Below are 14905 nucleotides of genomic sequence, written 5' to 3' on the forward strand. Positions count from 1 at the left end.
CTGTTCGTGATTGCAAACATTTGTAGTCAGCACAATCCAGTAAACCATGACTTCAGCCCTCATATTTCTCCTTTCTTGTGCTTTTGCAGACAAGGTGGTAATCGTAAGCCTAACATTCACATGGAGTACTAAAAACTTGTGCTTTCTTGGAGCATGCAACTGTTGATGTCCCTGATTCTTTATTCTTCCTATCCATCTTGTTAACCTTTTTGAAATTGAACTAAAAAAAGCTACGGAGTACCAAGGAAACCAGTGCTAACATATCAGAAAATACTTGCTGATTTTATGGCCACACAGTTTGAAAGTAGACAGTACATCCTGGCCTAACTGTGCAGTCAATTTGTCAGTTTGTGATTTTATGGCCACACAGTTTGAAAATGGTAACCACTCAATTTGTTTTTTATCATTCAACATTTTCTGAGAGCTTCTATAAATTTGAAAACACTGAAAATGGTAACCACTCAATGTACAGTACTCAATTGCTTCCAACCTTTTCTAATAAGCTGATGTCACTGCCGATTTATTTTTACATTCAGATATATGGACAATATGAGTAACTCTACCTGTTGGGTTTGCATCTGGCATTGTCTGATAAACTATGGATACATGATAAACTATGGATACCTATTTTCTATTGCTTGCTTGCTTGATACTACTCTGTGTGATAGTCCAGTACTAGTTGATACCTTGTAAGTATCATAGGTTGAAAGCTAGAAGAAGGCCTTCAAATAGCGCAACAATGTTGAACTGTATTTTCCTCAATGTTGAACAAATTGCTGTTTAGGATGCCATGGTGTTTGTTTTATGCCTTCCTTGGCCTCTTGTTTGCTCTAGTATCTTCTATTATCGGTTGTTTTCTTGTTTTGCTCACCTTCTTCTCCTCAGGCTTCTCTTGTATTATTGGTTGTTTTCCCTTCCGCTTCTCCTCCTCAGGCTTCTCTTCTTGTATTGCAACTTCAAATTCGCTTACTTGTCTTTCCCGGATGAGATCAAGTTTTTTCTGTAAATAGTAACAGGTAGAGTTACTCATATTGTCCATACTATCTTAAAACAGAAATTACAAGCAATAAGACATGGACATACAATCTTGACTCGTCGCTTTGGACGGACAATGCTTGATGAGTCCTCCAACCATGTGGCATATTCTTTTCCTGTGATAACTAGGTCATCATCCACAATTAATTGGGATCTTCCTTTTATCTTTGATGCTTTCTTTGCTTGTGTAGCCTTGATCTCTTCCTCCTTTAGTTGCATCTCATATTCCTCTATCAACTTTAAGGTTTCTTCATATAGTTCGCTATCAACCTCTAGTGTGTCAGGCAAGTTTCCCTCCTTTATCAGTCTGTCCTTGCCCATGTGAATTAGCTTGTATGTATTTCCACCCTGGTTTTTCATAATCTTCACAAGAACAGACTGCAAGGTGACATACACTTTGGCAAGTGTATTCACGTCATATGCATCGTAAGCTTGTTCTACTGATTCTATCAGTTCTTTGAGAGTATTAGGTGCACTCTCAAATGCCAAGGATTGGATTGAACTGAAGAAGCAGAGATCTAGAACATTCACATCCGGGGAGTTAGGAGGTTGAAAAGTCAACCTAATATCCAATCCTGAAGCTTTTACGGCGGCTTGAAAAATAGGATCATCAGGCGGAACATGTGTTCTTGCATTGTCCTGTTGTATCCATATGGTTCCCACGTCTCCATCGTCGGGCCATACTTCAACAATTGCTGGAATTACCTTCTCACAGAGGTATTCCCGCATCACGTCTCTAGTAACATTGAGATTCTTTAGCATCAAATCGCCTTTTGTCTGATACTTTGAGTTGTACTTGGCCACATCCTCCATGACGAATGCCCAAATTCCGACCTTTCCGTCAAATGTCATGTTACCTTGTGCATCAAATCTTGGTCTTGCAACCAGACTTAGGAACATCACCTTACCGATGTTGTTATGGTTACGGATAGTGCGAACTGGATCCGGTTCTTGTGGACTTAGGTAATATGTTCGATTACGCTTTGTCATATCAAACCATTTTTCATCCATATGCATTATGTTCCCCATCATTTTGAAGATAAGCTTTGCATCTGTTATTGATGGTTCATCTATCATTGAGATGCAATATAGAAGTCTTTTGAGTCTGTTTTCCAAAGATAGATATGGCTTGAGACTATTAGTATGGCGCCTTAAATCGCCCCATGCCAACCGTCTTTGTAGTGTTGAGAAAGGGACACCAAGGGACCTTGCCAGCGCCCTTAGTGTACCCCTTTGGTTCAGTGGAACTTGAGGAACCCTTTCATCCAGATTAAGCTCTCTCCTCTTTCTTCCACACATCTTCCGATTATTGGAGAAATCAACCACTTCATTCCTGGCCTCTTGATCCATTGCCTTCTTCCATGTCTTCTCGACTGACCGAAGACTTATTCCCAAGAGTTGAGCCACATTTTCTTTATCTGCCTTCACAACAGGTCTATCTTTGCTTAAAGCTTTCAATGCAATATATGAGGCAAATTTGCTTCTCTCTGGCACATCCTTACGGCTCCGCTGCAAATTACGTTCTTCTTGTTCTTGTTCTTGTTCTGGATTCTGTTCTAGCTCCGCAGCTTGTTCTTGTTCTTGTTCGTCTGAAATGTGACCTGGCTGAGCAGCTTGTTCTTGTTCTTGTGGAGTATGTGGACTGAAGTTCAGATCCAGAACCATCCCTACATCATCCTCCTCTTCTGGAGGAGTTGAGTTGATATCAATGAGCAGGACCATTTTCGCCTATTATGGACCAGCTGCAGAAAAGAAATCCATGTCATTACAATGTTCCATATTATAAGCATGACTGTAGCATACTACTGATGGTTATTATTGTGTAAGCTCATCTAATCTTCTTGTTCCACTTCAGGTCCGAGGAGGAGCAGTTAGTGGAGAAGCACACAAACATCGCCGCAACTGGTACGACAACTAATCTGATTGTTACCTTACTGTCCATTGCATGAATATCTGCGGTGTTCATCGAAACTAATGGCGCAGTATGACCATGACTATTCCTAGAGCATCGATAAATGCTTTACATACAGTGAGATTCTGGCATGATAATAATGATTCATGGCAGCTACCTAAACTAAGCATTACATGATTACATGGTCTGCAGGATTTTACACTAACTGTTACTTCCTTTCATGCAGATGGAAACTATATTGGAAACTTGCTTTAAGGGAAACTATATTGGAAACTTGCTTTAACTGTGGGGAGGAAGGTCATCAACACCCTCTTGCTGTTGTTGTCATCAAGGCGCCATTTTTCTTCTCTGTTTGCTGAAGTTACTATGTATTGGTTGATGATGACATGGTCACTGTGGTTCTTGTTGGTTGATGATGTACCTGTTCTTAGACTACTTTTTAACAGGCATGTTTGGTCCTTCTTCTTACATGACCATCCTGCTGTTTGTGCACTCCTTGCAGAACATCTCACTTTCAGTCAATGACCTGATGTCTGTGGTTTTCTGTGTGGTCAAGGCTGTAATGGAGGATACCCTATCAGTGCATGGCGCTACTTCCGTCGGAGTGGTGTTCTGACTGACGAGGTATATGATACTCTTCTACTTGGTACCTCTTGAATGTTCTGATCCTCCAAGAATAACTTTTCTGTGTTACTACAATGATACTCCGAAGTTGTAATGAAATTCTGCAATGAAAACTGATCCTCGGAGTAGTTATTTGGTGTTAAAATATGCAATGAAAACTGGATATATCATCAGTTATTAATTCAAGTTGTAATGAAATTCTGCAGTTTGTGAAGGAAGTTTACAGTTGATATATCTCTAGCTCCGAGGAATTATCGCTCGGTGACTTGGGTATGTCCACTCATGCCCTTGACGTGCATGGACCGTGAGCTTCAGTGCTAATCAGTTGATATATCTCTAGCTCCGAGGAATTATTGCTCGGTGACTTGGGTATGTCCACTCAAGTTGTAATGAAATTCTGCAGTTTGTGAAGGAAGTTTACAGGTAAACAATTTTCCTCCATTTGTCTCTGAACATGGACCGTGAGCTTCAGTGCTAATCAGTTTTGTGGTGTCATCTTTTGCCTTGAGATGACCTTGGGAGAAGATCAGCCCGGAAGTTACCTGAGATGCATAAGAAGAGCCTGAGCACTGATGACGACTCGGTGATTCGTGAAGTTACCGAGTACCGGAACCAGAGCTATCCGCGTGGATCCCAGAGAGTGCTCCTTGCTCTCTGAGAAAGAAGATGACAGACAAGATGCAAAATGGAAATGACAGACAAGATGTGCAATGGTAAGCTTCCTGTAGCTTCTTCTCCTTCTGCCAGGTGCAACTTGTAATACTGTTGATACATGCCTAGTAAGGAAGGCTAGTAAGGAGTATTATGGATTGCTTATGGATTTTGGTGCCAAGTTACCCACCTGCTCCCACTGGCAATCTATTCCAGTGTATTTCTGATGTTTTGAGTTTTTTAACACAGCAAGGAAATGACACTGCTCCCAACTGCAGAAACATCTCCATTGTCATATGAGGAGTTGGACCTCGAGCTCGAGGGTGAGGAACACAAAGATGGTAAAGCTGCTAGCTCAATATTAAACCTCATCACAGGCACAGCACGAACAAGAGCTGACGCTGCGCATGACTTCTTGGTTCCAGGGTGCAGGTGGTGGGCTGGCCGCCGGTAGGCGCGTACAGGAAACCAGCGGGCGGTGGGCTATACGTCAAGGTGAGTATGGACGGCGCGCCGTACCTGTGCGCGGTCGCCGGGCAGCAGCGGCGCGCGGTCGCCGGGGAGCAGCGGCGCGCGGTCGTCGGGGAGCAGCGCGCGCGGTCGCCGGGAGCAGCGGCGCAAAGGTCGCCGGGGAGCAGCGGTTGCCGGGGAGCAGCGGTCGCTGGGCCGCCGGGGAACAGCGGCGCGCGGCCGCCGGCGAGCAGCGGCGCGCGGTCGCCAGATGCGAGGAACAGGACGGGAGGACTTGATTGCAAAAGTTTTTAAAATTCTAAGGGGTTTTCTGTAAAATCGAAATAAAACGCCCGCCCGCCCAGTTTTTCGGGTCGGAGGGAGTATTTTGAAAAATAAAAAGTAAAAAAACGTTGACTCTTCTCATTAATTAAGAAGAACACATTGCCTAGTTTATTAGCTGAAAGCCGAACAAAAACCATCACAACACTCGTTAGCCGTGAAGAAATGACTGTCGTGATGCAATGTGCTGGGTCTTTCACAACTTTATTTGAATTGTTGGTAGCTTTTTGCAATTTACTTTCTTTTACATAAATACAATAGGGAAAACTCCTACTTGTTTTTCATTAAAAAATGTGGAATATGTACATGGTGTATGTCACTAGGACCATATCTCATAATGTATCAAGGCATGCTTGCATGCCTTCCTTAAGACTAGTTCTAGCCATATGCATAGTGAGAGCAAAAACTGTATAAATCTACTAATAAATCTTTGTAAATTCAGAGTATTCTTTTTGCAACTTACTTGAGGTTGGTTAGGGCATCACCATCGGAGCTTTAGTGTCTGGCAATGGCGTCGCACTATCGATGTTGGCTGTAGCGTTACCACATGTTACCTCGTAAATCAATGACGGTTTTACCGCCATTGAGGGGACTTGATAGCATATTACGGAAGTTTGGATCCCGTGAAGCAAGGTATCATGCATAATTCATTATTGTTGTTTTCCTTTGAAATATTGTTAGCACATCCTTTAACTAAGCAAAAAAGAAACATCAAATACATGATGACTAATTAAACAAAGTTTAGAGCATACATCTAATCCTGTATGGACTTGTCACTCTCGGATCTTCAATGAGTTTGCTCAAGATTTTCATTTAGCTTGTTCCAACTCCCTTGTATATATAATGGTACATCTATGTGACATACCAACTCATTGCGGTTCATGTGCATTTCTTGTAATCTCCAAAGCACTTCCACTCATCGAATTGGTTTTTGATTCTCTTCCAATAATTGTTGAATCTTTTTTTGGCACTGGTAATGGTGTCAAGGGTCACAACCTTCCAATCATTACATAGGCTCGTCCTCCAACATCTTCCCCCTCGAGCCTCCGGCCCCATTCCTCATCTTCTTGCCTTTGCCACCAGTGTCAATGTTGACCACATCGATGTGCTCCTCCTATTCCTCATTTTCATTTTCGGATTAAATAATAGTGGTAAATATAAAGTAAGTTAATAGTGTTGGAAAGGTGTTTCTGGTGATTCGAAATGTACCGGCTTTCATGGCTTCAATTGTCTACCTCCTTTTAAATTGTAGTGGACACTAACAATTCGTTAATGGCATAATATTGGTGGAACTTCAATATGTGTTTGATAAGTATGTAGGCATTACGTCTTAACATAGAGATGATGCAACACATCTCTCTTATACTCCTCAAGAAAAAACTACATGCAACAAAGTATAGACTCAAGTAATTTGACATAATGTTTGAATATAAAATATGCTACCTTGACCAAACAAGATTATCATAATGTCACATGGTAATTATAGCACATGTATTTACTTTATCCCTAGTAAGGAGGCAAAAGAAAGATAAATACCATAGTAGATCTTAAATTTGTTGTCACTGTTCAATCATTACCATCATGCTACTCCATCTAATACACACTTCTTCCCACATATGTTCTTACATACAAGTTAGATCATAACAAGTACTTAAGAGCGGGGTGCATGATATGCACCTATCAATATATCTTACACATAATAGGTTCTAATATCATATATCAATAGCATAGAATAAAGATGCACCACATAGGAATTATATATATATGACCATAATCATGCTGGGCAGCTCATATGGCACTATATCTATGAACAACAAGACAGAGAGAGAGATAGAGAGAGATTAAGCTAATGTCACAAACCCATAGTCAAAAGGTGGACTACTCCCTCTTCATCATGGTGATGACGGTGGAGACGTTGGAGAAGGTGGAGATCCCTCCAACGGCGACTTCGGCAGAGTTTACCCCTCCAATCTTCGCTGGTTCTGGCTATGTTTTGATGTTTCAGTGTTTCCCTTACGCTCTCACCGAGGAAGCCTCGGAAGTCCATTATATAGGTTTTCTTTAGGTCATACGAAGGCCGTGGGCGAAGAAATCAAGCGAATCGGATGGTCGAAGAGGAATACATGACGATCATCATTACACGTACTAGTCATAGAGACGTGACTAGGCATACCTTATTTGGTGTTTATTGTTCCACATATGTAATTAGGTTTTTCTCCAATATCACAATATCCAGTGATATAACAATTATAGCATGGAACATAAATTTAATTATAAATCAGGAAATATAGAATAATAGAACTTTATTATTATCTCTAGGGCATATTAGTTTTCTTCAGTCTCCTACTTGCACTAGAGTCAATAATCTAGTCAATATTTAAGCACTTAACACTTGTGACATTCCGGTTTCGTTCATATGCTTTGCATGTGGTAAACTTGACACCGCACCGATACGTACGGGAAAAAGGAGAGAGGCGATCTGAGGCAACCGTAGAACCCATCTAGGATTTCGTGTCCCTCACCGGCAACGGCTCCGGTCCACTCCGCCTCCTCTAGCCTTATGGCCTTGGAAGTGTGGTGGACCATGGCTCCTCGTTGGTAGGTGTTTTTGTTCTTTGTTTAGGTTCTTTTTCATTGTCTTCTTCTAGATGGTGAGGCAATGGCTATATTCTGAAGTCGGAATAATGTCCTCCCCGCTCTATCCTAGCTCCGGTGGTGTGTCTACCGTCAACGCGGGGGGGGGGGGAGGGTACATGAAGTCATGTGTCCGGTGGATCTCGTAGGATTTGGTCGGTTTTCGTATTCGTTGGTGTGGTTTCATGTCAGTCTCTTCCGATCTACAAATGTCATCATTAACGATGATTGTTGCTCTGGCGCGCTGGTCCTTTGAAGCCTTATCACAATGACTTCTCGTGTGTCTACTAACAAGGTCTCTACGGAGACAAGCTTTGCCCATTTTCGATGATGGAGGGCGAGGACGACTGTGCTCCTTCGACTCGCGATAGTGTTTCTAGTCGTTACTAGGTGGTTCAGAGGATTCTTTGTAGTTTTTATTATTTTTAGGATCCTTTGATGATTATTAATGGATCGGTAGGATTTTGGAAAAAACTAGTACATGTGTAGTCCTATTCTTGACGAGGTGTATAACTCGACGGAGGTAGCAACTCGCATGTTCTGTCGCTGAATTAAAAAAATCTCGTGTTCGTATGAGAGCAGCCGTGGTTGCACGAAACTTTCTCGAAGGCCAAGATACCCACGCACGCCGGCCCCACGCGATCAAAACCACGCTGAACATAGGCCGGCAGGTGGGGCAACCGTCTCCGGCAGCCACAGAAACCGGACGCAGCCGAAAATATCTTGGCTCGGCCCGCAGGCGAGGAAGCATGAGGTGGCGGCGGCCGGCGGCTCCAGAACGTTCAGGACGCCAGATATTTTTTTCCCTTTCCCGCGCCCAAGCCCAAACCGGCTTCAACTCCTTCCCCTTCGCAACGCTTCTCCTATCCTCTCCTCCTTTCTTCCTCCTCCCACCTCCGCGCGACACGCCCTTTATATACGCCAGCTCCCTCCTCTGCGACGCCTCCCACCCTTTTCATCAGGTCGTCATCGAAGCACCAGTAGCAAGAACGCCCCGGCTTTGAGATCGGCGATCGCGTGCAGTTTCTTGGGGTACAGCATTGATCGAAGCAGGGAGAGGATCGAGGATGCAGTCGCAGCCGCAGTACCGGTCCTCCTACTACGCCGTGCTCGGCGTCCACCCCCGCGCGTCCGCCGCCGAGATACGCGCCGCGTACCAGCGCCTCGCCATGGTGAGTACCGCTAGATTACGTTAGCTGGTTTCGGTCAAGTCCTTTGGCTGGCTCAATTTGCGCGGGAGATCGAAACAGAGATTGACGTTTGCCAAATTCGATCTCTGCTTGTCTGTGTCATGTCGCAGAGGTGGCACCCGGACAAGATCGCCAGTGGCCGTGCGGATCCGGCGCGCGCGGAGGAGGCCAAGGCCAGGTTCCAGCAGATACACGAGGCGTACAAGGGTACGTTGCACTGGCCGCCCAATTCTCTCTTCTATATATGCTTCGTGGGTGACCAGAGCAGTGGGTGCCTGTTCTTAACGTTTGAATTGCTTGATTCTTGCAGTGTTGTCGGACGAGAAGAGGAGGGCGCTCTACGATGCCGGGATGTACGATCCCCTGGACGACGACCAAGAGGAGGTCGAGGTAATCAATCTCCCTACTCCCAAGTCCTTGCTCGTGTCGTTCGTTCTATCGATCGTGGGCGTCCATCTAACACGAAGCTTGCGTTGTTGTGATGCCAGGGTTTCCACGATTTCCTTCAGGAGATGCTCTCGCTCATGGCCGCAGTTGGTCGGGAGGTAATTTATTTACTGAATAATTTGAACGGACTCTCATTTTGTTATGTTCGACCTGTAGTATAGAACAGGGGAAATAGTGTTTTCTTCTTTTAGGAAGAAGATAAAGTTGCGTGGATATGGTGTCACTAGAACCTTGGAGAGAAAAAATGGTTAAGAATCTAGAAGAATCATGGCAATCGGTGAGAATCTAGGATAACCATGATATTTTTTGTGAAGAAAATATGTTGCATGCCACCGGCACCGCCACCCTTCCTCACTCTCTAGAATTTTCTAGATCCGGGTTGAACCTAACTGATTGTGCATGCCGGAAACTAGTATGCGACTCCATCCGATCTTTAACAAACCGTCGGCCCGTCGCTTCCCTCGTTGCAGGAACCCGTGTATTCCCTGGGCGAACTCCAGTCCATGCTCAACGGGATGATGCAGGATTTCGCCTCGCCCCAGCCCACTCCACCGCCACCAAGCAGCTTCTTCGCCAACGCTGCTCCATCGACGCGGCCCAGCGGTGGGCAGCAGCAGCGTCGATCATCCTCGAGCGTGCGGCCCCAGGGATTCAGCAGCTCAGCGTGCTTCACCCGGACGGCTTTCTCTGGCTGCTAAGCATTTGGGTCCGGTGATCTGCATTGTAATCCGTGCAGCCAGGTGCTCATAGCTACGACTTGGTTCAGGAATCACAAGGATCGCCGATGTGAAGGCACTGACTGAATTGCAGATTCAGGGAGGTCATCGGGGATGTCGAACGCTCCTGCCATGCAACGGATCAGGGGAATAAAGTAGATTGCAAATAGGTTTCCAATTGACGAGGGCATTTTTGTTCTTCGTTCTGGTTTTTGCGTGGATAGGTGTACATAGATCGACGACCACCTCATTCTGTACGATCGTGGGACATTAGGAATTGGTGTTGCATTTGTACAGATCTTGATCCTGTTGCGTGTGTCTAGTGACAATTTGAAGATGCGGGCCATATTTTCTTCGCTTGCTCTATTGCAAAATTCGCCTGGAGTGCAATTCGTGAGATCCTCGACTGTAACTGGAACCCTGGAAACTTCCCACAGTTCCATGCTATTCTTTCCAACCTTGCGGGAAGGGCCCGTAGGCTTTTGTGGTTTCTCTTTCTCGCCCAATCTTGGGCCCTGTGGAACATTCGTAATAAACTCACTATTGAAAAGAAAGTGATTAACCATCCCGCTAACGTGATTTTCAAAACTGCTCTCTTTATACAGCTGTGGAGCGTCAAGGCAAAGTCAAGCGACAGGGAGGACCTCCGGTGGGTGGAGAATAAGCTGAGGGAGCTATACGCCGCCGTGAGACCAGGACAACCAAGCCAGTGAAGACTTAGTATATCTTGTCCCTGGAGCATGCCCCTGCTTTCCCTGTGTTTCGTCTTATCACCGTTGTTCCTCCCCTAGTCTGTTGATCCATTTGGCTAAGCTGTATGCCGCAGCACTGTAAACCTTGTTGAACCTGAGGGCTTTATTAATTTAAAGTCGGGCACGCTGTTGCCTTTTATCTAAAAAAGTGACAATTTGAAGAAGTTAAGTCGGGATGTTTTGCACCGTGGTGTATTTACTTCAACTGTAACGATAGATGACACGTTTGGTTCCAATAAAAAGACAGACAGAGTACGTGTCTTGCTCTAGAACCTGCTATTGTTCACTGGGCGTCTGGGCCTGTCGGACCGAATGAAGTCAGCTTGACAGCAGTACAGGAGGAGAAGCTTTTTCACGCCACGGACGGGCAAATATCGACTGTCCAGCTAGCAGATCGAATGGTTCGGCTTGATCAATACTTGTTAAACTGAATGAGTATTAATTGTTGACTGAATGAGTAGTATTTTCCCACTACAGGGCAGATGAAAAAAAGACATCCATTCATGAAAACTTTCTTATAGTAGTTTCCTTAGCTTGACATTTCTGTTTTTCTTAAGGATAAGTGTCCTTTCAATCTCCCTGTTTTTGGTTAACTGTTTTTATTTAACAGTGATAAATCGAGCTAGAGTCTAAAAGAATATTATAGTAAGCTTAGAAACCTTGTTTCCTTAGAAGATATTAAGTAAGCTCCCATATGCACTTTGTTGAATTTACGTTTGAATGCAAAGTGCCCTAAATATGTATTTAGGAAGCTCCTCCAATATCATTAGGAAAGAAACATGGCATAGACAAGTTATAAGCACGAATATCTAACCATAGAAAGATAACAAGCATAGTATAACATAGCTAGATATCCAAGTCTCATATAGGATTAATATAAACTTGTCCATCACACAAACTTAATCAAATGGTTCGAATGAAAAATAGCAAACGGTAGCAATGCTTGTGCATCCGGTAAACCTAATAGAATCTACTCACTTCTCCCTCATTAGCATCGAAACAACGAAAAGGGACAAAGAGTAGACAAGACTAGTGCTCAAAACCCCATAGTCCCATCGCGGTGACGCTGAGAAGCTCCTTCAGATCCTTCACCTTTGGCGTCATCACCTCCATGATCATTGGAGTCATCCTAGCCCGAACTAGCTTCAGGGGAAATCTCATTAGCAGGCGTAGTCCTGTTGCGAGGAGCACGATGAGGACCAAAGGAACTGAACGGGTATCCTTGGGACATGGCATCCTCACAAAGGCTGACAGCATGAACCTCATCCATCTCAAGGCCATCCAGTGGGAAAACTGCACGACGCTCTTGGAGGAAGGTATTGTGCCTCCTCCTATAGTGTCATGAGCCAACTCCAGATCCTTGTGGTTCACATCATTGTTATTCTTGCACACATCCCACATACTCTTGAGAAACTTGGCAGCTCCTGCAATGGGCCTGGAGCCATCGCTAGGATGACGACGACGATAGGTAGATGCATTGCTAGCATACCGGGGATCATGGCAATTCTTTGTCCGGCCTTCTGACCTTGGTATCATCTCAAGAACATCAAGGTAAGCACCACAAAGGGAAAAAGTGATCAAGTCCATCTTCACGCGCTGACCGCAAGGCATCTCTTCTTCAGGCACCACATGGTTGATAAGAGTTGCCACTCTTCAGGACGGTCGGGGTCATTATAGAAGTCCTCCAAAAGGCATGATGTAGTTTGGTCCAAAAAAACTTGTCTCCTCCCATGTAAGTCTATTCCTTGACACGATAAGGGTTCTCATGCCGTATCACCTCCACTTTGCGGTGCCCATATCAAAGATATTTTCCTTGGGAACATCCTCTTCTTCACCTGGTCTCAGGTCAGCTTTCCCTTTCTTGTTGTTGGCAACTTTCTTGGTCTTGGTTTCGGGCTTTCCACCACTGGCACTATTAGCCTGTTGAGCTTCCTTGCCCCTGGAACACGACTGCTAGTGCGACAACTAGCAGGCCTAAAAAACTTGCGCTTCTTTGCCCCTTCAGCAAATTTCTCCTCAGAATGGTTTTCATCACTATAATCTACATATATGAATAAGAAAATAGAGGGTAGCACGGGGTAAGTGTACATGTCACAAACATAAGAGGACAAAGAAGAATCGGATTTGAGCAAGTATAAATTTGAAGAAAATTTGAGATAGCGAAATTCGGCGGGCAAACCGGCACCGCCCGACTCTAGGCCAGAACAAACCGGCGTACGAATGGCGGGCCGGCGCATGCGCCGGAATACGCCAAAATGCACGTCGAGATGTTACGGTGGGCCCACGCCGAAGTGAACCGGTGGCATAGCCGATGACACGGCTGGCAGTCTAGTCTTGGACCGAACCATTCCAGCGCTAGAGTCGGCACGCCTGTTTGTAGGCCGAACTTACAGCATTGAGAAAAACACATACATCCATGTCTCAAAAAATAAAAAATAAGGCTCAATACTTGGACAAATCTAACTACGTGGAATGTGGAGACCATGAGATGGGGCGGTAGGTCTCCTATGGCACCAAACAAACCCTAGATCTTAACAGCCTCATATGGTATTGAAACGTGAGGTAACCAAGAACTAGAGAGGGTGAAAGCAAATATTACACAAGACTATCGACTCCCTTGCCCTAACTAGGCGGAGGAAAACCTCTATGGAGAAGCTTGGAGGGTGGATATGCAAGATCTCCCAATATAATCCCAGATGTGAAGAATCCTTCAGTGAAGAATGATGTGGGCATTACCCTTCGGGTGCTCGACATTGCCCTACCTCGTTTGGCCCAACAGGGGCCCATCTAGAGCGCTGCAGCCCAAGGAGGTCCAAGATGTCGGTTGCACGGTGAATAGATGCAAGGAGATGAATTCTTGAAGTACAGGGCAAGGAAACATCCAACTATGTCAAGATTAGATGGAATATATATGTATTGTAACGGAATCCGGGCATGACTCTCAGGATCTGGCCTCCTATATAAAGGCCAGGAGAGGGCTGCCGGATCACTCTCTCAACCTTTCACGAATACACCAAACCCTAGCCACCTTGCCTCTCAGCGAGAACACCACCATAAATTCCTTCGGCTGCCCCATTGTAATCGATTTCACCCATAATCAAGATCAGACAGGCAGTACGTAAGGGTATTACCTCTACGAGGGCCCCAAACCTGGGTAAACCTTGCTTCTCGCTTGTCTCGTATCTGATGTATAGTTCTAACATGCAGCCTTCCACTAACCCTAAGCCTCTCATGGTGGGCATTGCCGAGGAGCAGCCTCGTCAAAGAACCTCCAAACGAGACGATCTATGAGGTGGTGGGTGTTTGGGGGAGTTCTAATGGTCGGAAACCACTAGAGGGAGGTGGAGGAGCAAGGGGCACGGGGCAGAAGTTAGGGGCATTAACCCTAACCGTTCACGAGCATCCCCTTTAGAAGACCAAATTATCCCAGACTGGCGGTAAAACCAGCAGCACTGGTTGTGCACTAGACTGAAAAAAAAGCAAACCAGTGCATGGGCCGGCCCGCCGGTTTCGCCATCGAAACTCGTTGTTGCATCACTTTTCCTGGAGAAACACAATGTGACATGTACTTTGGATGGATAGAGATAAAGGATGTAGCATAGACACAAGATGGGAAAATGCATGTATTGTAGAGATACCCATTGGAGGAAAACCAAATAGTAAATTAATTACTACAACATGCATATGTTGGAATGATATCAAGAACCAAATGCTTCAAAAACACAAGGTTTGTGCAATAAAGTTCACAAAGCCTAAAAATATGAATAAATCGACAAACATAGGAGGCAAAGAATTGGCGGGGGATTTCTCCCCATATGTTTAAGCGCAAATATCATGGGACCGCGAAGAGACATGCTTGGATCCATATTTCACACATAGGTATGCATCATACCAAAACATGGTAAGATGACTATCGACATATATGCAGCACTACCAAGCTAGCTAGATAGCATGTTAAGAGCAAGAATATAGTGCAAGGAGTAAATTAATCCAATTTTTTTTTGGATCAAGGTACCAAGTTCTGCTCTCAAAGTAGCAAAGCGGGCTTCATCCAAAGGTTTCATGAAGATATCCGCCAATTGGTACACTGTTCCCACATGAGTGAGTGCAATTTCACCATTTGCGACATGGTCACGTAGGAAGTGATGGAAG

General features: G+C 44.8%; 2 protein-coding genes and 1 long non-coding RNA gene across 3 annotated transcripts; 2 read left to right on the top strand and 1 right to left on the bottom strand.

Moving 5' to 3' along the window:
- Positions 1–593: 593 nt before the first annotated feature.
- Positions 594–2757, bottom strand: LOC139838064 (uncharacterized). The gene is made up of 2 exons (XM_071827418.1): positions 1084–2757; positions 594–1000 (listed from the first exon to the last, which is right to left on the bottom strand). The coding sequence occupies exons 1-2, from the start codon at positions 2755–2757 to the stop codon at positions 803–805; spliced, it is 1872 nt and encodes a 623-aa protein (XP_071683519.1). The 3' UTR covers positions 594–802.
- Positions 2758–4005: 1248 nt separating this feature from the next.
- On the top strand, positions 4006–4781 carry LOC127338455 (uncharacterized). Its single transcript, XR_007874370.2, has 3 exons — positions 4006–4284; positions 4501–4563; positions 4648–4781. It is a non-coding gene; the product is annotated as an uncharacterized lncRNA (long non-coding RNA).
- Positions 4782–8484: 3703 nt separating this feature from the next.
- LOC127342877 (chaperone protein dnaJ 6) lies at positions 8485–10338 on the top strand. Its single transcript, XM_051368897.2, has 5 exons — positions 8485–8820; positions 8949–9045; positions 9149–9228; positions 9327–9383; positions 9756–10338. The coding sequence occupies exons 1-5, from the start codon at positions 8716–8718 to the stop codon at positions 9981–9983; spliced, it is 567 nt and encodes a 188-aa protein (XP_051224857.1). The 5' UTR covers positions 8485–8715; the 3' UTR covers positions 9984–10338.
- The last annotated feature ends 4567 nt before the right edge of the window (positions 10339–14905 follow it).

This window comes from Lolium perenne, chromosome 3, assembly GCF_019359855.2.
Source record: "Lolium perenne isolate Kyuss_39 chromosome 3, Kyuss_2.0, whole genome shotgun sequence".
Lineage (NCBI taxonomy): Eukaryota > Viridiplantae > Streptophyta > Magnoliopsida > Poales > Poaceae > Lolium > Lolium perenne.